Raw genomic sequence first — 25,757 nt, forward strand, 5'->3', positions numbered from 1 at the left:
AAAGGTGTCAGGACACAGGACATGGCAGCTCGCTGTGTATGGGGGGTGTAGTCACAGAGGGGTCAGAGCGCCCATGCTGACCCCTGACCACTGCTGGCTATGATAGAAAGGTGTCAGGACACACAGGACATGGCAGCTCGCTGTGTATGGGGGGTGTAGTCACAGAGGGGTCAGAGCGCCCATGCTGACCCCTGACCACTGCTGGCTTTGATAGAAAGGTGTCAGGACACACAGGACATGGCAGCTCGCTGTGTATGGGGGATGTAGTCACAGAGGGGTCAGAGCGCCCATGCTGACCACTGCTGGCTATGATAGAAAGGTGTCAGGACACAGGACATGGCAGCTCGCTGTGTATGGGGGGTGTAGTCACAGAGGGGTCAGAGCGTCCATGCTGACCCCTGACCACTGCTGGCTATGATAGAAAGGTGTCAGGACACAGGACATGGCAGCTCACTGTGTATGGGGGGTGTAGTCACAGAGGGGTCAGAGCACCCATGCTGACCCCTGACCACTGCTGGCTATGATAGAAAGGTGTCAGGACACAGGACATGGCAGCTCACTGTGTATGGGGGGTGTAGTCACAGAGGGGTCAGAGCACCCATGCTGACCCCTGACCACTGCTGGCTATGATAGAAAGGTGTCAGGACACACAGGACATGGCAGCTCGCTGTGTATGGGGGTGTAGTCACAGAGGGGTCAGAGCACCCATGCTGACCCCTGACCACTGCTGGCTATGATAGAAAGGTTTCAGAGGGGGTTTCAGGGCTCTGGGTCAGTGAACCGCCTGGACCACCGCGGATGATGACACTAACTGACACCTGGGACCGGAATATAAGGGGTCCCCAGTCTTCACCAGAGCCTGCCGCAAAACAGAATTGTCTTGGTGTGGCGTGGTGCCACCAAGTAATTCCACAGGTGTGACTAGCCCGCGGTGGCAGCCAAGGTCCAGGAACGTTAGGCAATCTCGTGGTCAGGAGCAGGCAGATCTTCAAGACGGGCGGCAGAGTCTGGAAAGGAGCAAGAGGTCAAGGCTGGCAGCGACGGAGCAACATCAGGGTCAGGACTCGGGTCACAACGGGAAGTCAGAGCAGGAACGAGGAACGCAACGGGAAGCTTTCTCATAGGCAAATATCACTAAGATCCAACAGGGGATGATGAGAGAAGCCGGCTTATAAAGAGAACCCGAAAGTGGCCAGCAGCACACTGACCCCTCAAGTCTGCGGTGCGCGCGCCCTAAGGAGCGGGGGCGCGTATGGTGGCCAGCTGGGACAGGAGCGTGGAGAGGTAAGTGCGGTCGGGACTGGGTGCCGCCATGGAGAGGGCCACGGATGTGCCTGCGATCCAATATACAGATAGCAGGGGCAGCAGTGACAATCTTCATGTCCATTAACCTCGTAGACATCTGTGGAATCAGTGTCTGGAGCAGGAGATCGCTGAGAGAAGCGGTTCAGGATGACATGCTTCAGGAGGGAGACATGGAAGGAGTTCAGGATGCGCATCGTAGGAGGAAGGCGGACATATCTAGAAGGTAACCACAGCTTGTCACCCGGACAGCAGACCGGAGGAGTCCTACGCTTCTTATCAGCCAGGGTCTTGGTGCGGTCAGTGGCCCGGGGGAGGAGAGACTGACTGGTTTTCTCCCAAATAGATTTGAGGTCCTAGGGAGAGGAGGGCAAGGAACTTGTCCGTAAACCACAAAGAAAGGTGCTGCCCTAGTCCATTGCATTGTAGGAGAACTCGGCCAATGGTAGAAGATACGACCAGTTGTCTTGGCAGGCGGAGAGGAAGATCCGGAGGTAACAGCCCAGAATTGTGGGCGGCAATTAACAGCGCGCTGGCCCTTTAAATCTTCTGACTCCTAGCGGACGGAGACACGCGGCTGCATGGCCAAGGACACGGAAGCAGGAGCGAGGACGGGTGAGTAGCGGCTGCATGGAGCGGGGGCACATGCAGGTGCACGGGTGAGTCCGCTACCCGAGATGTTTTTGGCGGGACCACCCGTGACACTTGACATGATGTATAGTTACATTGTGGTGCGGGAAGCTGTTACCAGACGACATTTACTGTATTTGGCCAAGTGACATGTGACATAGAAGCTCTTCATTTATGTCACGTTATGTTCCTTCTTGTATAATGGGCCTCAGGCTAATGTAACGGTCTTTGTACAGCGCTGCTGAGTATGATGGCACTATAGAGGTACAATGCTCATCTAGAAGCTGCCACCACGGGCAGTAGCGAATGTAACAAATCTTCAGCTGTGAGAAGTCTCGTGGGTTCGCATTTGAGTGAAGAGATTTATTTGCCTTGTGACATTTTGATAGATTTGCTACAAATAACGGTAACGCAGGATCGGGCGACAAGGTGACCCACTGTACGACGCTCCTCTGTAGTCAGAGCAGATGAGGGAGGGGCTCTGGGATGTTCTGTCGGGACGCGGCGTCCCCTTGTGCCGGGTGCTGTGATGGCGCACGTGTGTTTATCTTCCTGGTGATGTTTCGCCTCTCGTGTCGAGGAATGTGAAGCCGGCGATCAGGAAGTTATGGGGAGTGACGGGAGCGGCCATCCGAGGAGCGGAGACAGCGGGGGGCCCGGCGGAGCGAGGACTAAGTGATTGGGGTCTTTACGTATCATTAGACCACCGGCCCCTGATCCTAGGACTCCCCCGGTGACGTGCGGATGTCACTGTCACCCCCTGCTTCTCCTACGTGGAGACCCCCCAATGGAGCGGCTTCTACAAGGAGCCCATGGCACATCTGTCCTCCTCAGCGTAGAGATGTAATAAGGTTCCCCCCTCCCCCAGTGATGGCCGTGCCCCTCCGCCTCCGCTCCTATTCATCGGGGTCTTTGATGTATGGAGCTGTTATTATGTCTCCTATATCGCCCTCATTATCCTGAGTGCAGCGCGGAGGGGGGGGGGGGCGGATCACATTGTCTGCACCTTGGCAGCCGTCCCCATCCCCGATACTTCCAGGTTTCCTTATACACGTGTTCTGCACCTATAACCGGGAGTAATGAGGGTGACCCCACCCCGGGGCAAATACTGAGGTCAGGAGGAGGGGGGGCTCCTCGGAGGAGATGGGATGTGCCGGCAGAGGAGCCAGATGTGGGAGAGACAGCGAGAGGCGATCAATGAGTGACGTCACCGCGTGTGGCTATAAGAGGAGCCGGGTACCGAGAACCAGCACAGAGGAGCCGGGTACCAAGAGCCAGCACAGAGGAGCCGGGTACCGAGAGCCAGCACAGAGGAGCCCTGGTACTGACAGCCAGCACAGAGGAGCCCTGGTACTGACAGCCAGCAGAGAGGTGCCGGGTACCAAGAGCCAGCACAGAGGAGCCGGGTACCGAGAGCCAGCACAGAGGAGCCCTGGTACTGACAGCCAGCACAGAGGAGCCGGGTACTGACAGCCAGCACAGAGGAGCCCTGGTACTGACAGCCAGCACAGAGGAGCCCTGGTACTGACAGCCAGCACAGAGGAGCCCTGGTACTGACAGCCAGCACAGAGGAGCCCTGGTACTGACAGCCAGCACAGAGGAGCCCAGGTACTGAGAGCCAGCACAGAGGAGCCGGGTACTGACAGCCAGCACAGAGGAGCCCAGGTACTGAGAGCCAGCACAGAGGAGCCGGGTACTGAGAGCCAGCAGAGAGGAGCCCTGGTACTGACAGCCAGCACAGAGGAGCCCGGGTACTGAGAGCCAGCACAGAGGAGCCGGGTACTGACAGCCAGCACAGAGGAGCCGGGTACTGACAGCCAGCACAGAGGAGCCCGGGTACTGAGAGCCAGCACAGAGGAGCCGGGTACTGACAGCCAGCAGAGAGGAGCCCTGGTACTGACAGCCAGCAGAGAGGAGCCCTGGTACTGACAGCCAGCACAGAGGAGCCGGGTACTGACAGCCAGCACAGAGGAGCCCATGTACTGAGAGCCAGCACAGAGGAGCCCGGGTACTGACAGCCAGCACAGAGGAGCCCTGGTACTGAGACCCGGCACAGAGGAGCCCGGGCACTGAGACCCGACACAGAGGAGCCGGGTACTGAGAGCCAGCACAGAGGAGCCCGGGTACTGACAGCCAGCACAGAGGAGCCGGGTACTGAGACCCGGCACAGAGGAGCCCTGGTACTGACAGCCAGCACAGAGGAGCCCTGGTACTGACAGCCAGCACAGAGGAGCCCTGGTACTGACAGCCAGCAGAGAGGTGCCGGGTACCGAGAGCCAGCACAGAGGAGCCCTGGTACTGAGAGCCAGCACAGAGGAGCCGGGTACTGACAGCCAGCACAGAGGAGCCCGGGTACTGAGACCCGGCACAGAGGAGCCCTGGTACTGACAGCCAGCACAGAGGAGCCCAGGTACTGAGAGCCAGCACAGAGGAGCCGGGTACTGACAGCCAGCACAGAGGAGCCGGGTACTGACAGCCAGCACAGAGGAGCCGGGTACCGAGAGCCAGCACAGAGGAGCCGGGTACTGACAGCCAGCACAGAGGAGCCGGGTACTGACAGCCAGCACAGAGGAGCCGGGTACTGACAGCCAGCACAGAGGAGCCCTGGTACCGAGAGCCAGCACAGAGGAGCCGGGTACTGACAGCCAGCACAGAAAAGCCGGGTACTGACAGCCAGCACAGAGGAGCCGGGTACCGAGAGCCAGCACAGAGGAGTCAGGACACAGGTCAGCAGGGGGCGCTATACTGCAGAGCACAGAGGAGCCAGGACACAGGTCAGCAGGGGGCGCTATACTGCAGGGCACAGAGGAGCCAGGACACAGGTCAGCAGGGGGCGCTATACTGCAGGACACAGAGGAGCCAGGACACAGGACAGCAGGGGGCGCTATACTGCAGAGCACAGAGGAGCCAGGACACAGGTCAGCAGGGGGCGCTATACTGCAGAGCACAGAGGAGCCAGGACACAGGTCAGCAGGGGGCGCTATACTGCAGAGCACAGAGGAGCCAGGACACAGGTCAGCAGGGGGCGCTATACTGCAGAGCACAGAGGAGCCAGGACACAGGTCAGCAGGGGGCGCTATACTGCAGGACACAGAGGAGCCAGGACACAGGTCAGCAGGGGGCGCTATACTGCAGAGCACAGAGGAGCCAGGACACAGGTCAGCAGGGGGCGCTATACTGCAGAGCACAGAGGAGCCAGGACACAGGTCAGCAGGGGGCGCTATACTGCAGGACACAGAGGAGCCAGGACACAGGACAGCAGGGGGCGCTATACTGCAGAGCACAGAGGAGCCAGGACACAGGTCAGCAGGGGGCGCTATACTGCAGGGCACAGAGGAGCCAGGACACAGGTCAGCAGGGGGCGCTATACTGCAGGACACAGAGGAGCCAGGACACAGGTCAGCAGGGGGCGCTATACTGCAGAGCACAGAGGAGCCAGGACACAGGTCAGCAGGGGGCACTATACTGCAGAGCACAGAGGAGCCAGGACACAGGTCAGCAGGGGGCGCTATACTGCAGAGCACAGAGGAGCCAGGACACAGGTCAGCAGGGGGCGCTATACTGCAGAGCACAGAGGAGCCAGGACACAGGTCAGCAGGGGGCGCTATACTGCAGGGCACAGAGGAGCCAGGACACAGGTCAGCAGGGGGCGCTATACTGCAGGACACAGAGGAGCCAGGACACAGGTCAGCAGGGGGCGCTATACTGCAGGACACAGAGGAGCCAGGACACAGGTCAGCAGGGGGCGCTATACTGCAGGGCACAGAGGAGCCAGGACACAGGTCAGCAGGGGGCGCTATACTGCAGGACACAGAGGAGCCAGGACACAGGTCAGCAGGGGGCGCTATACTGCAGAGCACAGAGGAGCCAGGACACAGGTCAGCAGGGGGCGCTATACTGCAGAGCACAGAGGAGCCAGGACACAGGACAGCAGGGGGCGCTATACTGCAGAGCACAGAGGAGCCAGGACACAGGACAGCAGGGGGCGCTATACTGCAGAGCACAGAGGACCCAGGACACAGGTCAGCAGGGGGCGCTATACTGCAGGGCACAGAGGAGCCAGGACACAGGTCAGCAGGGGGCGCTATACTGCAGGACACAGAGGAGCCAGGACACAGGTCAGCAGGGGGCGCTATACTGCAGGACACAGAGGAGCCAGGACACAGGTCAGCAGGGGGCGCTATACTGCAGAGCACAGAGGAGCCAGGACACAGGTCAGCAGGGGGCGCTATACTGCAGGGCACAGAGGAGCCAGGACACAGGTCAGCAGGGGGCGCTATACTGCAGAGCACAGAGGAGCCAGGACACAGGTCAGCAGGGGGCGCTATACTGCAGAGCACAGAGGAGCCAGGACACAGGTCAGCAGGGGGCGCTATACTGCAGGACACAGAGGAGCCAGGACACAGGTCAGCAGGGGGCGCTATACTGCAGGACACAGAGGAGCCAGGACACAGGTCAGCAGGGGGCGCTATACTGCAGGACACAGAGGAGCCAGGACACAGGTCAGCAGGGGGCGCTATACTGCAGGGCACAGAGGAGCCAGGACACAGGACAGCAGGGGGCGCTATACTGCAGGGCACAGAGGAGCCAGGACACAGGTCAGCAGGGGGCGCTATACTGCAGGGCACAGAGGAGCCAGGACACAGGTCAGCAGGGGGCGCTATACTGCAGAGCACAGAGGAGCCAGGACACAGGACAGCAGGGGGCGCTATACTGCAGGGCACAGAGGACCCAGGACACAGGTCAGCAGGGGGCGCTATACTGCAGAGCACAGAGGAGCCAGGACACAGGTCAGCAGGGGGCGCTATACTGCAGGGCACAGAGGAGCCAGGACACAGGTCAGCAGGGGGCGCTATACTGCAGGACACAGAGGAGCCAGGACACAGGTCAGCAGGGGGCGCTATACTGCAGGGCACAGAGGAGCCAGGACACAGGACAGCAGGGGGCGCTATACTGCAGAGCACAGAGGAGCCAGGACACAGGTCAGCAGGGGGCGCTATACTGCAGAGCACAGAGGAGCCAGGACACAGGTCAGCAGGGGGCGCTATACTGCAGGGCACAGAGGAGCCAGGACACAGGTCAGCAGGGGGCGCTATACTGCAGAGCACAGAGGAGCCAGGACACAGGTCAGCAGGGGGCGCTGTACTGCAGGGCACAGAGGAGCCAGGACACAGGACAGCAGGGGGCGCTATACTGCAGGGCACAGGGGAGCCAGGACACAGGTCAGCAGGGGGCGCTATACTGCAGAGCACAGAGGAGCCAGGACACAGGTCAGCAGGGGGCGCTATACTGCAGAGCACAGAGGAGCCAGGACACAGGTCAGCAGGGGGCGCTATACTGCAGGGCACAGAGGAGCCAGGACACAGGTCAGCAGGGGGCGCTATACTGCAGGGCACAGAGGAGCCAGGACACAGGACAGCAGGGGGCGCTATACTGCAGAGCACAGAGGACCCAGGACACAGGTCAGCAGGGGGCGCTATACTGCAGGACACAGAGGAGCCAGGACACAGGTCAGCAGGGGGCGCTATACTGCAGGACACAGAGGAGCCAGGACACAGGTCAGCAGGGGGCGCTATACTGCAGGACACAGAGGAGCCAGGACACAGGTCAGCAGGGGGCGCTATACTGCAGGGCACAGGGGAGCCAGGACACAGGTCAGCAGGGGGCGCTATACTGCAGGACAAAGAGGAGCCAGGACACAGGTCAGCAGGGGGCGCTATACTGCAGAGCACAGAGGAGCCAGGACACAGGTCAGCAGGGGGCGCTATACTGCAGGGCACAGAGGAGCCAGGACACAGGACAGCAGGGGGCGCTATACTGCAGGACACAGAGGAGCCAGGACACGGGTCAGCAGGGGGCGCTATACTGCAGGGCACAGAGGAGCCAGGACACAGGTCAGCAGGGGGCGCTATACTGCAGAGCACAGAGGAGCCAGGAGACAGGTCAGCAGGGGGCGCTATACTGCAGAGCACAGAGGAGCCAGGACACAGGTCAGCAGGGGGCGCTATACTGCAGAGCACAGAGGAGCCAGGACACAGGTCAGCAGGGGGCGCTATACTGCAGAGCACAGAGGAGCCAGGACACAGGTCAGCAGGGGGCGCTATACTGCAGAGCACAGAGGAGCCAGGACACAGGTCAGCAGGGGGCGCTATACTGCAGGACACAGAGGACCCAGGACACAGGTCAGCAGGGGGCGCTATACTGCAGGGCACAGAGGAGCAGGACACAGGTCAGCAGGGGGCGCTATACTGCAGAGCATAGAGGAGCCAGGACACAGGTCAGCAGGGGGCGCTATACTGCAGAGCACAGAGGAGCAGGACACAGGTCAGCAGGGGGCGCTATACTGCAGAGCACAGAGGAGCCAGGACACAGGTCAGCAGGGGGCGCTATACTGCAAAGCACAGAGGAGCCAGGACACAGGTCAGCAGGGGGCGCTATACTGCAGAGCACAGAGGAGCCAGGACACAGGTCAGCAGGGGGCGCTATACTGCAGGGCACAGAGGAGCCAGGACACAGGTCAGCAGGGGGTGCTATACTGCAGGGCACAGAGGAGCCAGGACACAGGTCAGCAGGGGGCGCTATACTGCAGAGCACAGAGGAGCCAGGACACAGGTCAGCAGGGGGCGCTATACTGCAGGACACAGAGGAGCCAGGACACAGGTCAGCAGGGGGCGCTATACTGCAGAGCACAGAGGAGCCAGGACACAGGTCAGCAGGGGGTGCTATACTGCAGGACACAGAGGAGCCAGGACACAGGTCAGCAGGGGGCGCTATACTGCAGGACACAGGTCAGCAGGGGGCGCTATACTGCAGAGCACAGAGGAGCCAGGACACAGGTCAGCAGGGGGCGCTATACTGCAGGGCACAGAGGAGCCAGGACACAGGTCAGCAGGGGGCGCTATACTGCAGGGCACAGAGGAGCCAGGACACAGGTCAGCAGGGGGCGCTATACTGCAGGGCACAGAGGAGCCAGGACACAGGTCAGCAGGGGGCGCTATACTGCAGAGCACAGAGGAGCCAGGACACAGGTCAGCAGGGGGTGCTATACTGCAGGACACAGAGGAGCCAGGACACAGGTCAGCAGGGGGCGCTATACTGCAGGACACAGAGGAGCCAGGACACAGGTCAGCAGGGGGCGCTATACTGCAGGACACAGAGGAGCCAGGACACAGGACAGCAAGGGGCGCTATACTGCAGAGCACAGAGGAGCCAGGAGACAGGTCAGCAGGGGGCGCTATACTGCAGGGTACAGAGGAGCCAGGACACAGGTCAGCAGGGGGCGCTATACTGCAGAGCACAGAGGAGCCAGGACACAGGTCAGCAGGGGGCGCTATACTGCAGAGCACAGAGGAGCCAGGACACAGGTCAGCAGGGGGCGCTATACTGCAGAGCACAGAGGAGCCAGGACACAGGACAGCAGGGGGCGCTATACTGCAGAGCACAGAGGAGCCAGGACACAGGTCAGCAGGGGGCGCTATACTGCAGGACACAGAGGAGCCAGGACACAGGTCAGCAGGGGGCGCTATACTGCAGGGCACAGAGGAGCCAGGACACAGGTCAGCAGGGGGCGCTATACTGCAGAGCACAGAGGAGCCAGGACACAGGTCAGCAGGGGGCGCTATACTGCAGAGCACAGAGGAGCCAGGACACAGGTCAGCAGGGGGGGCTATACTGCAGGGCACAGAGGAGCCAGGACACAGGTCAGCAGGGGGCGCTATACTGCAGGGCACAGAGGAGCCAGGACACAGGTCAGCAGGGGGGGCTATACTGCAGAGCACAGGGGAGCCAGGACACAGGTCAGCAGGGGGCGCTATACTGCAGAGCACAGAGGAGCCAGGACACAGGTCAGCAGGGGGTGCTATACTGCAGAGCACAGAGGAGCCAGGACACAGGTCAGCAGGGGGCGCTATACTGCAGAGCACAGAGGAGCCAGGACACAGGTCAGCAGGGGGGCTATACTGCAGAGCACAGAGGAGCCAGGACACAGGTCAGCAGGGGGCGCTATACTGCAGGGCACAGAGGAACCAGGACACAGGTCAGCAGGGGGCGCTATACTGCAGAGCACAGAGGAGCCAGGACACAGGTCAGCAGGGGGCGCTATACTGCAGAGCACAGGGGAGCCAGGACACAGGTCAGCAGGGGGCGCTATACTGCAGGGCACAGAGGAGCCAGGACACAGGTCAGCAGGGGGCGCTATACTGCAGGGCACAGAGGAGCCAGGACACAGGTCAGCAGGGGGCGCTATACTGCAGAGCACAGAGGAGCCAGGACACAGGTCAGCAGGGGGCGCTATACTGCAGAGCACAGAGGAGCCAGGACACAGGTCAGCAGGGGGCGCTATACTGCAGAGCACAGAGGAGCCAGGACACAGGTCAGCAGGGGGCGCTATACTGCAGAGCACAGAGGAGCCAGGACACAGGTCAGCAGGGGGCGCTGTACTGCAGAGCACAGAGGAGCCAGGACACAGGTCAGCAGGGGGCGCTATACTGCAGAGCACAGAGGAGCCAGGACACAGGTCAGCAGGGGGCGCTATACTGCAGAGCACAGAGGAGCCAGGACACAGGTCAGCAGGGGGCGCTATACTGCAGAGCACAGAGGAGCCAGGACACAGGTCAGCAGGGGGCGCTATACTGCAGAGCACAGAGGAGCCAGGACACAGGACAGCAGGGGGCGCTATACTGCAGAGCACAGAGGAGCCAGGACACAGGTCAGCAGGGGGCGCTATACTGCAGGACACAGAGGAGCCAGGACACAGGTCAGCAGGGGGCGCTATACTGCAGGGCACAGAGGAGCCAGGACACAGGTCAGCAGGGGGCGCTATACTGCAGAGCACAGAGGAGCCAGGACACAGGTCAGCAGGGGGCGCTATACTGCAGAGCACAGAGGAGCCAGGACACAGGTCAGCAGGGGGCGCTATACTGCAGAGCACAGAGGAGCCAGGACACAGGTCAGCAGGGGGCGCTATACTGCAGAGCACAGAGGAGCCAGGACACAGGTCAGCAGGGGGCGCTATACTGCAGAGCACAGAGGAGCCAGGACACAGGTCAGCAGGGGGCGCTATACTGCAGGGCACAGAGGAGCCAGGACACAGGTCAGCAGGGGGCGCTATACTGCAGGGCACAGAGGAGCCAGGACACAGGTCAGCAGGGGGCGCTATACTGCAGAGCACAGAGGAGCCAGGACACAGGTCAGCAGGGGGGCTATACTGCAGGACACAGAGGAGCCAGGACACAGGTCAGCAGGGGGCGCTATACTGCAGGGCACAGAGGAGCCAGGGCACAGGTCAGCAGGGGGCGCTATACTGCAGAGCACAGAGGAGCCAGGACACAGGTCAGCAGGGGGCGCTATACTGCAGGGCACAGAGGAGCCAGGACACAGGTCAGCAGGGGGCGCTATACTGCAGGACACAGAGGAGCCAGGACACAGGACAGCAGGGGGCGCTATACTGCAGGACACAGAGGAGCCAGGACACAGGTCAGCAGGGGGCGCTATACTGCAGAGCACAGAGGACCCAGGACACAGGTCAGCAGGGGGCGCTATACTGCAGAGCACAGAGGAGCCAGGAGACAGGTCAGCAGGGGGCGCTATACTGCAGGGCACAGAGGAGCCAGGACACAGGTCAGCAGGGGGCGCTATACTGCAGGGCACAGAGGAGCAGGACACAGGTCAGCAGGGGGCGCTATACTGCAGGGCACAGAGGAGCCAGGACACAGGTCAGCAGGGGGCGCTATACTGCAGAGCACAGAGGAGCCAGGACACAGGTCAGCAGGGGGCGCTGTACTGCAGAGCACAGAGGAGCCAGGACACAGGTCAGCAGGGGGCGCTATACTGCAGAGCACAGAGGAGCCAGGACACAGGTCAGCAGGGGGCGCTATACTGCAGAGCACAGAGGAGCCAGGACACAGGTCAGCAGGGGGGGCTATACTGCAGGGCACAGAGGAGCCAGGACACAGGTCAGCAGGGGGGGCTATACTGCAGAGCACAGAGGAGCCAGGACACAGGTCAGCAGGGGGCGCTATACTGCAGAGCACAGAGGAGCCAGGACACAGGTCAGCAGGGGGCGCTATACTGCAGAGCACAGAGGAGCAGGACACAGGTCAGCAGGGGGCGCTATACTGCAGAGCACAGAGGAGCCAGGACACAGGTCAGCAGGGGGCGCTATACTGCAGGACACAGAGGAGCCAGGACACAGGTCAGCAGGGGGCGCTATACTGCAGGACACAGAGGAGCCAGGACACAGGTCAGCAGGGGGCGCTATACTGCAGGACACAGAGGAGCCAGGACACAGGTCAGCAGGGGGCGCTATACTGCAGAGCACAGAGGAGCCAGGACACAGGTCAGCAGGGGGCGCTATACTGCAGGACACAGAGGAGCCAGGACACAGGTCAGCAGGGGGCGCTATACTGCAGAGCACAGAGGAGCCAGGACACAGGTCAGCAGGGGGCGCTATACTGCAGGACACAGAGGAGCCAGGACACAGGTCAGCAGGGGGCGCTATACTGCAGAGCACAGAGGAGCCAGGACACAGGTCAGCAGGGGGCGCTATACTGCAGAGCACAGAGGAGCCAGGACACAGGTCAGCAGGGGGCGCTATACTGCAGGGCACAGAGGAGCCAGGACACAGGTCAGCAGGGGGCGCTATACTGCAGAGCACAGAGGAGCCAGGACACAGGTCAGCAGGGGGCGCTATACTGCAGAGCACAGAGGAGCCAGGACACAGGTCAGCAGGGGGCGCTATACTGCAGGACACAGAGGAGCCAGGACACAGGTCAGCAGGGCGCGCTATACTGCAGGACACAGAGGAGCCAGGACACAGGTCAGCAGGGGGCGCTATACTGCAGAGCACAGAGGAGCCAGGACACAGGTCAGCAGGGGGCGCTATACTGCAGAGCACAGAGGAGCCAGGAGACAGGTCAGCAGGGGGCGCTATACTGCAGAGCACAGAGGAGCCAGGACACAGGTCAGCAGGGGGCGCTATACTGCAGGGCACAGAGGAGCCAGGACACAGGTCAGCAGGGGGCGCTATACTGCAGGGCACAGAGGAGCCAGGACACAGGACAGCAGGGGGCGCTATACTGCAGGACACAGAGGAGCCAGGACACAGGTCAGCAGGGGGCGCTATACTGCAGGACACAGAGGAGCCAGGACACAGGTCAGCAGGGGGCGCTATACTGCAGAGCACAGAGGAGCCAGGACACAGGTCAGCAGGGGGCGCTATACTGCAGAGTACAGAGGAGCCAGGACACAGGTCAGCAGGGGGCGCTATACTGCAGAGCACAGAGGAGCCAGGACACAGGTCAGCAGGGGGCGCTATACTGCAGAGCACAGGGGAGCCAGGACACAGGTCAGCAGGGGGCGCTATACTGCAGAGCACAGAGGAGCCAGGACACAGGTCAGCAGGGGGCGCTATACTGCAGAGCACAGAGGAGCCAGGACACAGGTCAGCAGGGGGGCGCTATACTGCAGGACACAGAGGAGCCAGGACACAGGTCAGCAGGGGGCGCTATACTGCAGGGCACAGAGGAGCCAGGGCACAGGTCAGCAGGGGGCGCTATACTGCAGAGCACAGAGGAGCCAGGACACAGGTCAGCAGGGGGCGCTATACTGCAGGGCACAGAGGAGCCAGGACACAGGTCAGCAGGGGGCGCTATACTGCAGGACACAGAGGAGCCAGGACACAGGACAGCAGGGGGCGCTATACTGCAGGACACAGAGGAGCCAGGACACAGGTCAGCAGGGGGCGCTATACTGCAGAGCACAGAGGACCCAGGACACAGGTCAGCAGGGGGCGCTATACTGCAGAGCACAGAGGAGCCAGGAGACAGGTCAGCAGGGGGCGCTATACTGCAGGGCACAGAGGAGCCAGGACACAGGTCAGCAGGGGGCGCTATACTGCAGGGCACAGAGGAGCAGGACACAGGTCAGCAGGGGGCGCTATACTGCAGGGCACAGAGGAGCCAGGACACAGGTCAGCAGGGGGCGCTATACTGCAGAGCACAGAGGAGCCAGGACACAGGTCAGCAGGGGGCGCTGTACTGCAAAGCACAGAGGAGCCAGGACACAGGTCAGCAGGGGGCGCTATACTGCAGAGCACAGAGGAGCCAGGACACAGGTCAGCAGGGGGCACTATACTGCAGGACACAGAGGAGCCAGGACACAGGTCAGCAGGGGGCGCTATACTGCAGGGCACAGAGGAGCCAGGACACAGGTCAGCAGGGGGCACTATACTGCAGGACACAGTGGAGCCAGGGCACAGGTCAGCAGGGGGCGCTATACTGCAGAGCACAGAGGAGCCAGGACACAGGTCAGCAGGGGGCGCTATACTGCAGAGCACAGAGGAGCCAGGACACAGGTCAGCAGGGGGCGCTATACTGCAGGGCACAGAGGAGCCAGGACACAGGTCAGCAGGAGGCGCTATACTGCAGAGCACAGAGGAGCCAGGACACAGGTCAGCAGGGGGCGCTATACTGCAGGGCACAGGGGAGCCAGGACACAGGTCAGCAGGGGGGGCTATACTGCAGGACACAGAGGAGCCAGGACACAGGTCAGCAGGGGGCTATACTGCAGAGCACAGAGGAGCCAGGACACAGGTCAGCAGGGGGCGCTATACTGCAGAGCACAGAGGAGCCAGGACACAGGTCAGCAGGGGGCGCTATACTGCAGAGCACAGAGGAGCCAGGACACAGGTCAGCAGGGGGCGCTATACTGCAGGGCACAGAGGAGCCAGGACACAGGTCAGCAGGGGGCGCTATACTGCAGAGCACAGAGGAGCCAGGACACAGGTCAGCAGGGGGCGCTATACTGCAGGGCACAGAGGAGCCAGGACACAGGTCAGCAGGGGGCGCTATACTGCAGGGCACAGAGGAGCCAGGACACAGGTCAGCAGGGGGCGCTATACTGCAGAGCACAGAGGAGCCAGGACACAGGTCAGCAGGCGGGCTATACTGCAGGGCACAGAGGAGCCAGGACACAGGTCAGCAGGGGGCGCTATACTGCAGGGCACAGAGGAGCCAGGACACAGGTCAGCAGGGGGCGCTATACTGCAGGGCACAGAGGAGCCAGGACACAGGTCAGCAGGGGGCGCTATACTGCAGGACACAGAGGAGCCAGGACACAGGTCAGCAGGAGGCGCTATACTGCAGAGCACAGAGGAGCCAGGACACAGGTCAGCAGGGGGCGCTATACTGCAGAGCACAGAGGAGCCAGGACACAGGTCAGCAGGGGGCGCTATACTGCAGGGCACAGAGGAGCCAGGACACAGGTCAGCAGGGGGCGCTATACTGCAGGACACAGAGGAGCCAGGACACAGGTCAGCAGGGGGCGCTATACTGCAGGACACAGAGGAGCCAGGACACAGGTCAGCAGGGGGCGCTATACTGCAGAGCACAGAGGAGCCAGGACACTGGTCAGCAGGGGGCGCTATACTGCAGAGCACAGAGGAGCCAGGACACAGGTCAGCAGGGGGCGCTATACTGCAGGACACAGAGGAGCCAGGACACAGGTCAGCAGGGGGCGCTATACTGCAGAGCACAGAGGAGCCAGGACACAGGTCAGCAGGGGGCGCTATACTGCAGAGCACAGAGGAGCCAGGACACAGGTCAGCAGGGGGCGCTATACTGCAGGGCACAGAGGAGCCAGGACACAGGTCAGCAGGGGGCGCTATACTGCAGAGCACAGAGGAGCCAGGACACAGGTCAGCAGGGGGCGCTATACTGCAGAGCACAGAGGAGCCAGGACACAGGTCAGCAGGGGGCGCTATACTGCAGGGCACAGAGGAGCCAGGACACAGGTCAGCAGGGGGCGCTATACTGCAGAGCACAGAGGAGCCAGGACACAGGTCAGCAGGGGGCGCTATACTGCAGGGCACAGAGGAGCCAGGACACAGGTCAGCAGGGGGCGCTATACTGCAGGGCACAGAGGAGCCAGGACACAGGTCAGCAGGGGGCGCTATACTGCAGAGCACAGAGGAGCCAGGACACAGGTCAGCAGGGGGCGCTATACTGCAGGACACAGAGGAGCCAGGACACAGGTCAGCAGGGGGCGCTATACTGCAGAGCACAGAGGAGCCAGGACACAGGTCAGCAGGGGGCGCTATACTGCAGGGCACAGAGGAGCCAGGACACAGGTCAGCAGGGGGCGCTATACTGCAGGGCACAGAGGAGCCAGGACACAGGACAGCAGGGGGCGCTATACTGCAGAGCACAGAGGAGCCAGGACACAGGTCAGCAGGGGGCGCTATACTGCAGAGCACAGAGGAGCCAGGACACAGGTCAGCAGGGGGCGCTATACTGCAGGGCACAGAGGAGCCAGGACACAGGTCAGCAGGGGGCACTATACTGCAGGGCACAGAGGAGCCAGGACACAGGTCAGCAGGCGGGCTATACTGCAGGGCACAGAGGAGCCAGGACACAGGTCAGCAGGCGGGCTATACTGCAGGGCACAGAGGAGCCAGGACACAGGTCAGCAGGGGGCGCTATACTGCAGGACACAGAGGAGCCAGGACACAGGTCAGCAGGGGGCGCTATACTGCAGGGCACAGAGGAGCCAGGACACAGGTCAGCAGGGGGCGCTATACTGCAGGACACAGAGGAGCCAGGACACAGGTCAGCAGGGGGCGCTATACTGCAGGGCACAGAGGAGCCAGGACACAGGACAGCAGGGGGCGCTATACTGCAGAGCACAGAGGAGCCAGGACACAGGTCAGCAGGGGGCGCTATACTGCAGGACACAGAGGAGCCAGGACACAGGTCAGCAGGGGGCGCTATACTGCAGAGCACAGGGGAGCCAGGACACCGGTCAGCAGGGGGCGCTATACTGCAGAGCACAGAGGAGCCAGGACACAGGTCAGCAGGGGGCGCTATACTGCAGAGTACAGAGGAGCCAGGACACAGGACAGCAGGGGGCGCTATACTGCAGAGCACAGAGGAGCCAGGACACAGGTCAGCAGGGGGCGCTATACTGCAGAGCACAGAGGAGCCAGGACACAGGTCAGCAGGGGGCGCTTTACTGCAGAGCACAGAGGAGCCAGGACACAGGTCAGCAGGGGGCGCTATACTGCAGGGCACAGAGGAGCCAGGACACAGGTCAGCAGGGGGCGCTATACTGCAGGACACAGAGGAGCCAGGACACAGGTCAGCAGGGGGCGCTATACTGCAGGACACAGAGGAGCCAGGACACAGGTCAGCAGGGGGCGCTATACTGCAGGACACAGAGGAGCCAGGACACAGGTCAGCAGGGGGCGCTATACTGCAGGGCACAGAGGAGCCAGGGCACAGGTCAGCAGGGGGCGCTATACTGCAGAGCACAGAGGAGCCAGGACACAGGTCAGCAGGGGGCGCTATACTGCAGAGCACAGAGGAGCCAGGACACAGGTCAGCAGGGGGCGCTATACTGCAGGGCACAGAGGAGCCAGGACACAGGTCAGCAGGGGGCGCTATACTGCAGGGCACAGAGGAGCCAGGACACAGGACAGCAGGGGGCGCTATACTGCAGGGCACAGAGGAGCCAGGACACAGGACAGCAGGGGGCGCTGTACTGCAGGGCACAGAGGAGCCAGGACACTGGTCAGCAGGGGGCGCTATACTGCAGAGCACAGAGGAGCCAGGACACAGGTCAGCAGGGGGCGCTATACTGCAGAGCACAGAGGAGCCAGGACACAGGTCAGCAGGGGGCGCTATACTGCAGAGCACAGAGGAGCCAGGACACAGGTCAGCAGGGGGCGCTATACTGCAGGGCACAGAGGAGCCAGGACACAGGACAGCAGGGGGCGCTATACTGCAGAGCACAGAGGAGCCAGGACACAGGTCAGCAGGGGGCGCTATACTGCAGGGCACAGAGGAGCCAGGACACAGGACAGCAGGGGGCGCTATACTGCAGGGCACAGAGGAGCCAGGACACAGGACAGCAGGGGGCGCTGTACTGCAGGGCACAGAGGAGCCAGGACACTGGTCAGCAGGGGGCGCTATACTGCAGAGCACAGAGGAGCCAGGACACAGGTCAGCAGGGGGCGCTATACTGCAGAGCACAGAGGAGCCAGGACACAGGTCAGCAGGGGGCGCTATACTGCAGAGCACAGAGGAGCCAGGACACAGGTCAGCAGGGGGCGCTATACTGCAGAGCACAGAGGAGCCAGGACACTGGTCAGCAGGGGGCGCTATACTGCAGAGCACAGAGGAGCCAGGACACAGGTCAGCAGGGGGCGCTATACTGCAGGACACAGAGGAGCCAGGACACAGGTCAGCAGGGGGCGCTATACTGCAGGGCACAGAGGAGCCAGGAGACAGGACAGCAGGGGGCGCTATACTGCAGAGCACAGAGGAGCCAGGACACAGGTCAGCAGGGGGCGCTATACTGCAGAGCACAGAGGAGCCAGGACACTGGTCAGCAGGGGGCGCTATACTGCAGAGCACAGAGGAGCCAGGACACAGGACAGCAGGGGGCGCTATACTGCAGGACACAGAGGAGCCAGGACACAGGTCAGCAGGGGGCGCTATACTGCAGAGCACAGGAGGTACACAGTACAGGGAATACAGAGCTGTGTATCTAATCCTCTCCTGTGTGATACTGACTGCTCAAATAATAAACACTTACTGACCCGGAGCCGGACTGGCCCCTTTAATACCGCATACCCCAAATATAAATAACCACACAGAAACCATTGTTTAACCATTCTCAATAGTGGGTGACTCGGGGTCGGCCACAGCTTTATTGAAGCCATTGATAATTTAACCATTTCTTTGTTTGAATATATAGACACTTTTAACCATTCCACTTTACATAACACCAGATAACACCCTGTATGCTGCCATATGTAAGGCCATGTAGGGCAGTGTTACCCCTAAAAAACCGCCCGCTGTGACAAAAAATACACGAAAACGATATAAAAAGGGAGGGAGGGAAAACCGATGAAAAAGAGGCTGAGTCTCTGCTACTCAGAGTATTTGAGCATGTGCTCACCTCCTGTACCGCCCACGTTACTAGCCACACCCCCAGCACATCCCCCTGATGAATAAAGATGAGAGGGTAGAGCAACCTCCAATTAAAGGGGCCACACATCTTTTATTGTGTTCAGACTGCTAGCCACCTTTGAGCAGTCATTAGCCCAACGGCTATGCGCCTAGGGGCTATCAAGTCTGCTGAGCTGTGTATCTAATCCTATCCTGTGTGATACTTACTTCTGAGCTGTGTATCTAATCCTCTCTTGTGTGATACTTACTGCTGAGCTGTGTATCTAATCCTCTCCTGTGTGATACTGTCTGCTGAGGTGTGTATCTAATCCTATCCTGTGTGATACTGCTGAGCTGTGTATCTAATCCTATCCTGTGTGATACGTTCTGCTGAGTTGTGTATCTGATCCTATCCTGTGTGATACGGTCTGCTGAGCTGTGTATCTCATCCCTTCCTGTGTGATACTGTCTGCTGAGCTGTGTATCTAATCCTCTCCTGTGTGATACGTTCTGCTGAGTTGTGTATCTGATCCTATCCTGTGTGATACGGTCTGCTGAGCTGTGTATCTCATCCCTTCCTGTGTGATACTGTCTGCTGAGCTGTGTATCTAATCCTATCCTGTGTGATACTGTCTGCTGAGCTGTGTATCTAATCCTATCCTGTGTGATACGTTCTGCTGAGTTGTGTATCTGATCCTCTCCTGTGTGATACGGTCTGCTGAGCTGTGTATCTCATCCCTTCCTGTGTGATACTGTCTGCTGAGCTGTGTATCTAATCCTATCCTGTGTGATACTGCTGAGCTGTGTATCTAATCCCATCCTGTGTGATACTGCTGAGCCGTGTATCTAATCCTCTCCTGTGTGATACTGCTGAGCTGTGTATCTAATCCTCTCCTGTGTGATACTGCTGAGCTGTGTATCTAATCCTCTCCTGTGTGATACTGCTGAGCTGTGTATCTAATCCTATCCTGTGTGATACTGCTGAGCTGTGTATCTAATCCTATCCTGTGTGATACTGCTGAGCTGTGTATCTAATCCTCTCCTGTGTGATACTGCTGAGCTGTGTATCTAATCCTCTCCTGTGTGATACTGCTGAGCTGTGTATCTGATCCTATCCTGTGTGATACTGCTGAGCTGTGTATCTAATCCCATCCTGTGTGATACTGCTGAGCTGTGTATCTGATCCTCTCCTGTGTGATACTGCTGAGCTGTGTATCTAATCCTCTCCTGTGTGATACTGCTGAGCTGTGTATCTAATCCTCTCCTGTGTGATACTGCTGAGCTGTGTATCTAATCCTCTCCTGTGTGATACTGATGAGCTGTGTATCCAATCCTATCCTGTGTGATACTGCTGAGCCGTGTATCTAATCTTATCCTGTGTGATACTGCTGAGCTGTGTATCTAATCCTCTCCTGTGTGATTCTGCTGAGCTGTGTATCTAATCCCATCCTGTGTGATACTGCTGAGCTGTGTATCTAATCCTATCCTGTGTAATACTGCTGAGCTGTGTATCTAATCCTCTCCTGTGTAATACTGCTGAGCTGTGTATCTAATCCTCTCCTGTGTGATACTGCTGAGCTGTGTATCTAATCCTTTCCTGTGTGATACTGCTGAGCTGTGTATCTAATCCTCTCCTGTGTGATACTGCTGAGCTGTGTATCTAATCCTCTCCTGTGTGATACTGCTGAGCTGTGTATCTTATCCTCTCCTGTGTGATACTGCTGAGCCGTGTATCTAATCCCATCCTGTGTGATACTGCTGAGCCGTGTATCTAATCCCATCCTGTGTGATACTGCTGAGCCGTGTATCTAATCCCATCCTGTGTGATACTGCTGAGCCGTGTATCTAATCCTCTCCTGTGTGATACTGCTGAGCCGTGTATCTAATCCCATCCTGTGTGATACTGCTGAGCTGTGTATCTAATCCTCTCCTGTGTGATACTGCTGAGCTGTGTATCTAATCCTCTCCTGTGTGATACTGCCTGCTGAGCCGTGTATCTAATCCTATCCTGTGTGATACTACTGAGCCGTGTATCTAATCCCATCCTGTGTGATACTGCTGAGCCGTGTATCTAATCCCATCCTGTGTGATACTGCTGAGCTGTGTATCTAATCCCATCCTGTGTGAGGAGAAGCTGAATACATGGTAAATTACATACGTGTCCAGTAACTTCTTTTCCCCACATTTCAGGACCCGCTTCTTCTCCACGAGGTCTTCCATCTTTCCATCTCGATGTTCTGCTCCAAGAAGAAACTTCTGCCTTCGTGTCCCAATATTTTGACACCGGATAAAATTCCCAGCTTCTTCATCCCTCCCAAGCTTTCCTCGCTCCCAGACAGCGGTGGTCATGTTGGGAAGTGGCTGCAGAAGAAGCCTTCAGATGTGGGATCCAGGTCTTCTCCTCGGGTCCTGCTCCGGTCGGCCACTCGTCACGTCATCCAGGTGGAAGCTGTGGAGCCGGAGACGGACACCTCGGAGCAGAGACACCACCAGGCCATGGCCGAAAGCCTCCTAGGAAGCCCCTACCTGTCCGAGAGCCCCCATACTCGCAGGAGGGAGTCACTTTTCCACCAGATGTGCCACGCTCATGGTCCTTACGACCTCAAGCCTTTGTCTCCATTGGACCCGGACCATAATCTGAACTGGAGGTTGTCTTCTCACGATCTTCGTCTCCAGAGGTTTCCTGCTGGAATCTTGGACAGTGACACGACTTCTTCAGCAGAATCTTCCCCCTTTAGTTCTCCCCACTTAAGTCGATCCCCAGATGGAAGTCCGGTCATCTATGACCCCGGAAGTCACCGCCGGCACTGCCGAAATCTGACTGTTCACACCTTGACCAGAGCCAACTCCTTGTCCACCGAAGAGACCAGCTCAGCCGACACCAGCCCCAACCTGTCCACCAGGGAAGAGCACTCCAATCCCAGGACCTCCATGGTTCATCTGGTCCCCCCACCGATCCTCCACCTGGACTTCATCTGCTGCCACGAGCGTTTGACCAAGGAGACCGAGGTGCTTCTTAGTAACGGGGGGCTCCTCCGCCTGTCCATGGAGTATGTGAAGGAGCTGGGACGCCTGAGGGTGAAGCTGGTCCACGCGGGGAACCTGTATCAGACGTATCGGGACCCCCGCAGCATCAATTGTTGTGTGGTCCTGTATCTGATGCCTGGAAAGCTGCAGCGGCAGAGGAGCACAGTGATCCGCCGCAGCAGGAACCCCATCTTCAACGAGGACTTCTACTTTGAAGGATTGGAGAAAGGCGACTTAGATAACCTGCGTCTGAAGGTGAAAGTCATCAACAGGGGGACGGGCATGAAGCTGGACCAGGTCCTGGGGAGCAGCGAGCTGCAGCTCTCCACCATCACATCCCCATAATGCTGCATATATATATATACTCAGAGCTGAGGACGGGTGTCATGGGGTGACCAAACCGGGTGTCACAGAGGTGACCAGGAGGTGGTCCCTTCATATTTATAACTCAGGATCAGGCCCTACATGTACAGTGCCCAGGAGGTGGTCCCCTCATACTCAGTGCCCAGGAGGTGGTCCTCTCATACGCAGTGCCCAGGAGGTGGTCCTCTCATACTCAGTGCCCAGGAGGTGGTCCCTTCATACTCAGTGCCCAGGAGGTGGTCCTCTCATACTCAGTGCCCAGGAGGTGGTCCCTCATACTCAGTGCCCAGGAGGTGGTCCCTCATACTCAGTGTCCAGGAGGTGGTCCTCTCATACTCAGTGCCCAGGAGGTGGTCCTCTCATACTCAATGTCCAGGAGGTGGTCCCCTCATACTCAGTGCCCAGGAGGTGGTCCCTTCATACTCAGTGCCCAGGAGGTGGTCCTCTCATACTCAGTGCCCAGGAGGTGGTCCTCTCATACTCAGTGCCCAGGAGGTGGTCCCTCATACTCAGTGCCCAGGAGGTGGTCCCTCATACTCAGTGCCCAGGAGGTGGTCCTCTCATACTCAGTGCCCAGGAGGTGGTCCTCTCATACTCAGTGCCCAGGAGGTGGTCCCTTCATACTCAGTGCCCAGGAGGTGGTCCCTTCATACTCAGTGCCCAGGAGGTGGTCCCCTCATACTCAGTGCCCAGGAGGTGGTCCTCTCATACTCAGTGCCCAGGAGGTGGTCCTCTCATACTCAGTGCCCAGGAGGTGGTCCCTCATACTCAGTGCCCAGGAGGTGGTCCCCTCATACTCAGTGCCCAGGAGGTGGTCCCTCATACTCAGTGCCCAGGAGGTGGTCCCCTCATACTCAGTGCCCAGGAGGTGGTCCCCTCATACTCAGTGCCCAGGAGGTGGTCCTCTCATACTCAGTGCCCAGGAGGTGGTCCTCTCATACTCAGTGCCCAGGAGGTGGTCCCTCATACTCAGTGCCCAGGAGGTGGTCCCTCATACTCAGTGCCCAGGAGGTGGTCCTCTCATACTCAGTGCCCAGGAGGTGGTCCTCTCATACTCAGTGCCCAGGAGGTGGTCCCTTCATACTCAGTGCCCAGGAGGTGGTCCCTTCATACTCAGTGCCCAGGAGGTGGTCCCCTCATACTCAGTGCCCAGGAGGTGGTCCTCTCATACTCAGTGCCCAGGAGGTGGTCCTCTCATACTCAGTGCCCAGGAGGTGGTCCCTCATACTCAGTGCCCAGGAGGTGGTCCCCTCATACTCAGTGCCCAGGAGGTGGTCCCTCATACTCAGTGCCCAGGAGGTGGTCCCCTCATACTCAGTGCCCAGGAGGTGGTCCCCTCATACTCAGTGCCCAGGAGGTGGTCCTCTCATACTCAGTGCCCAGGAGGTGGTCCTCTCATACTCAGTGTCCAGGAGGTGGTCCTCTCATACTCAGTGTCCAGGAGGTGGTCCCCTCATACTCAGTTCCCAGGAGGTGGTCCCTTCATACTCAGTGCCCAGGAGGTGGTCCCCTCATACTCAGTGCCCAGGAGGTGGTCCCCTCATAATCAGTGCCCAGGAGGTGGTCCCTTCATACTCAGTGCCCAGGAGGTGGTCCTCTCATACTCAGTGCCCAGGAGGTGGTCCCTTCATACTCAGTGCCCAGGAGGTGGTCCCTTCATACTCAGTGTCCAGGAGGTGGTCCTTCATACTCAGTGCCCAGGAGGTGGTCCTCTCATACTCAGTGCCCAGGAGGTGGTCCCTTCATACTCAGTGCCCAGGAGGTGGTCCTCTCATACTCAGTGCCCAGGAGGTGGTCCTCTCATACTCAGTGCCCAGGAGGTGGTCCTCTCATACTCAGTGCCCAGGAGGTGGTCCCCTCATACTCAGTGTCCAGGAGGTGGTCCTCTCATACTCAGTGCCCAGGAGGTGGTCCCTTCATACTCAGTGCCCAGGAGGTGGTCCCTTCATACTCAGTGTCCAGGAGGTGGTCCCCTCATACTCAGTGTCCAGGAGGTGGTCCCCTCATACTCAGTGTCCAGGAGGTGGTCTCCTCATACTCAGTTCCCAGGAGGTGGTCCCTTCATACTCAGTGCCCAGGAGGTGGTCCTCTCATACTCAGTGCCCAGGAGGTGGTCCCTTCATACTCAGTGCCCAGGAGGTGGTCCCTTCATACTCAGTGCCCAGGAGGTGGTCCCCTCATACTCAGTGCCCAGGAGGTGGTCCTCTCATACTCAGTGCCCAGGAGGTGGTCCTCTCATACTCAGTGCCCAGGAGGTGGTCCCTCATACTCAGTGCCCAGGAGGTGGTCCCCTCATACTCAGTGCCCAGGAGGTGGTCCCTCATACTCAGTGCCCAGGAGGTGGTCCCCTCATACTCAGTGCCCAGGAGGTGGTCCCCTCATACTCAGTGCCCAGGAGGTGGTCCTCTCATACTCAGTGCCCAGGAGGTGGTCCTCTCATACTCAGTGTCCAGGAGGTGGTCCTCTCATACTCAGTGTCCAGGAGGTGGTCCCCTCATACTCAGTTCCCAGGAGGTGGTCCCTTCATACTCAGTGCCCAGGAGGTGGTCCCCTCATACTCAGTGCCCAGGAGGTGGTCCCCTCATAATCAGTGCCCAGGAGGTGGTCCCTTCATACTCAGTGCCCAGGAGGTGGTCCTCTCATACTCAGTGCCCAGGAGGTGGTCCCTTCATACTCAGTGCCCAGGAGGTGGTCCCTTCATACTCAGTGTCCAGGAGGTGGTCCTTCATACTCAGTGTCCAGGAGGTGGTCCCCTCATACTCAGTGTCCAGGAGGTGGTCCCCTCATACTCAGTTCCCAGGAGGTGGTCCCTTCATACTCAGTGCCCAGGAGGTGGTCCTCTCATACTCAGTGCCCAGGAGGTGGTCCCTTCATACTCAGTGCCAGGGAGGTGGTCCCTCATACTCAGTGCCCAGGAGGTGGTCCCCTCATACTCAGTGCCCAGGAGGTGGTCCCCTCATACTCAGTGCCCAGGAGGTGGTCCTCTCATACTCAGTGCCCAGGAGGTGGTCCCTCATACTCAGTGCCCAGGAGGTGGTCCCTCATACTCAGTGCCCAGGAGGTGGTCCTCTCATACTCAGTGTCCAGGAGGTGGTCCCTCATACTCAGTGCCCAGGAGGTGGTCCTCTCATAATCAGTGCCCAGGAGGTGGTCCCTCATACTCAGTGCCCAGGAGGTGGTCCTCTCATACTCAGTGTCCAGGAGGTGGTCCCTCATACTCAGTGCCCAGGAGGTGGTCCTCTCATAATCAGTGCCCAGGAGGTGGTCCCTTCATACTCAGTGCCCAGGAGGTGGTCCCTTCATACTCAGTGTCCAGGAGGTGGTCCTTCATACTCAGTGTCCAGGAGGTGGTCCCCTCATACTCAGTGTCCAGGAGGTGGTCCCCTCATACTCAGTTCCCAGGAGGTGGTCCCTTCATACTCAGTGCCCAGGAGGTGGTCCTCTCATACTCAGTGCCCAGGAGGTGGTCCCTTCATACTCAGTGCCAGG

The 25,757-nt window shown here is 59.6% G+C and overlaps 1 protein-coding gene across 2 annotated transcripts; it reads left to right on the forward strand.

The window, feature by feature from the left end:
- Positions 1-2,485: 2,485 nt before the first annotated feature.
- On the forward strand, positions 2,486-22,407 carry LOC140068642 (C2 calcium-dependent domain-containing protein 4D-like). Of its 2 annotated transcripts, none has more exons than XM_072114028.1 (2): positions 2,486-4,342; positions 21,069-22,407. In XM_072114028.1, the coding sequence occupies exon 2, from the start codon at positions 21,111-21,113 to the stop codon at positions 22,248-22,250; it is 1,140 nt and encodes a 379-aa protein (XP_071970129.1). In that variant the 5' UTR covers positions 2,486-4,342; positions 21,069-21,110; the 3' UTR covers positions 22,251-22,407. The 2 variants fall into 2 exon arrangements, with proteins under 2 accessions (XP_071970129.1, XP_071970128.1); XM_072114027.1 differs by lacking the exon at positions 2,486-4,342 and adding an exon at positions 18,911-19,195.
- Positions 22,408-25,757: the final 3,350 nt, after the last annotated feature.

Source organism: Engystomops pustulosus, chromosome 7 (genome assembly GCF_040894005.1).
Source record: "Engystomops pustulosus chromosome 7, aEngPut4.maternal, whole genome shotgun sequence".
Lineage (NCBI taxonomy): Eukaryota > Metazoa > Chordata > Amphibia > Anura > Leptodactylidae > Engystomops > Engystomops pustulosus.

Bases quoted from the DNA above. Each gene is read 5' to 3' on its own strand.
- LOC140068642 (XM_072114028.1), top strand. From the start codon at position 21,111: ATGTTCTGCTCCAAGAAGAAACTTCTGCCTTCGTGTCCCAATATTTTG.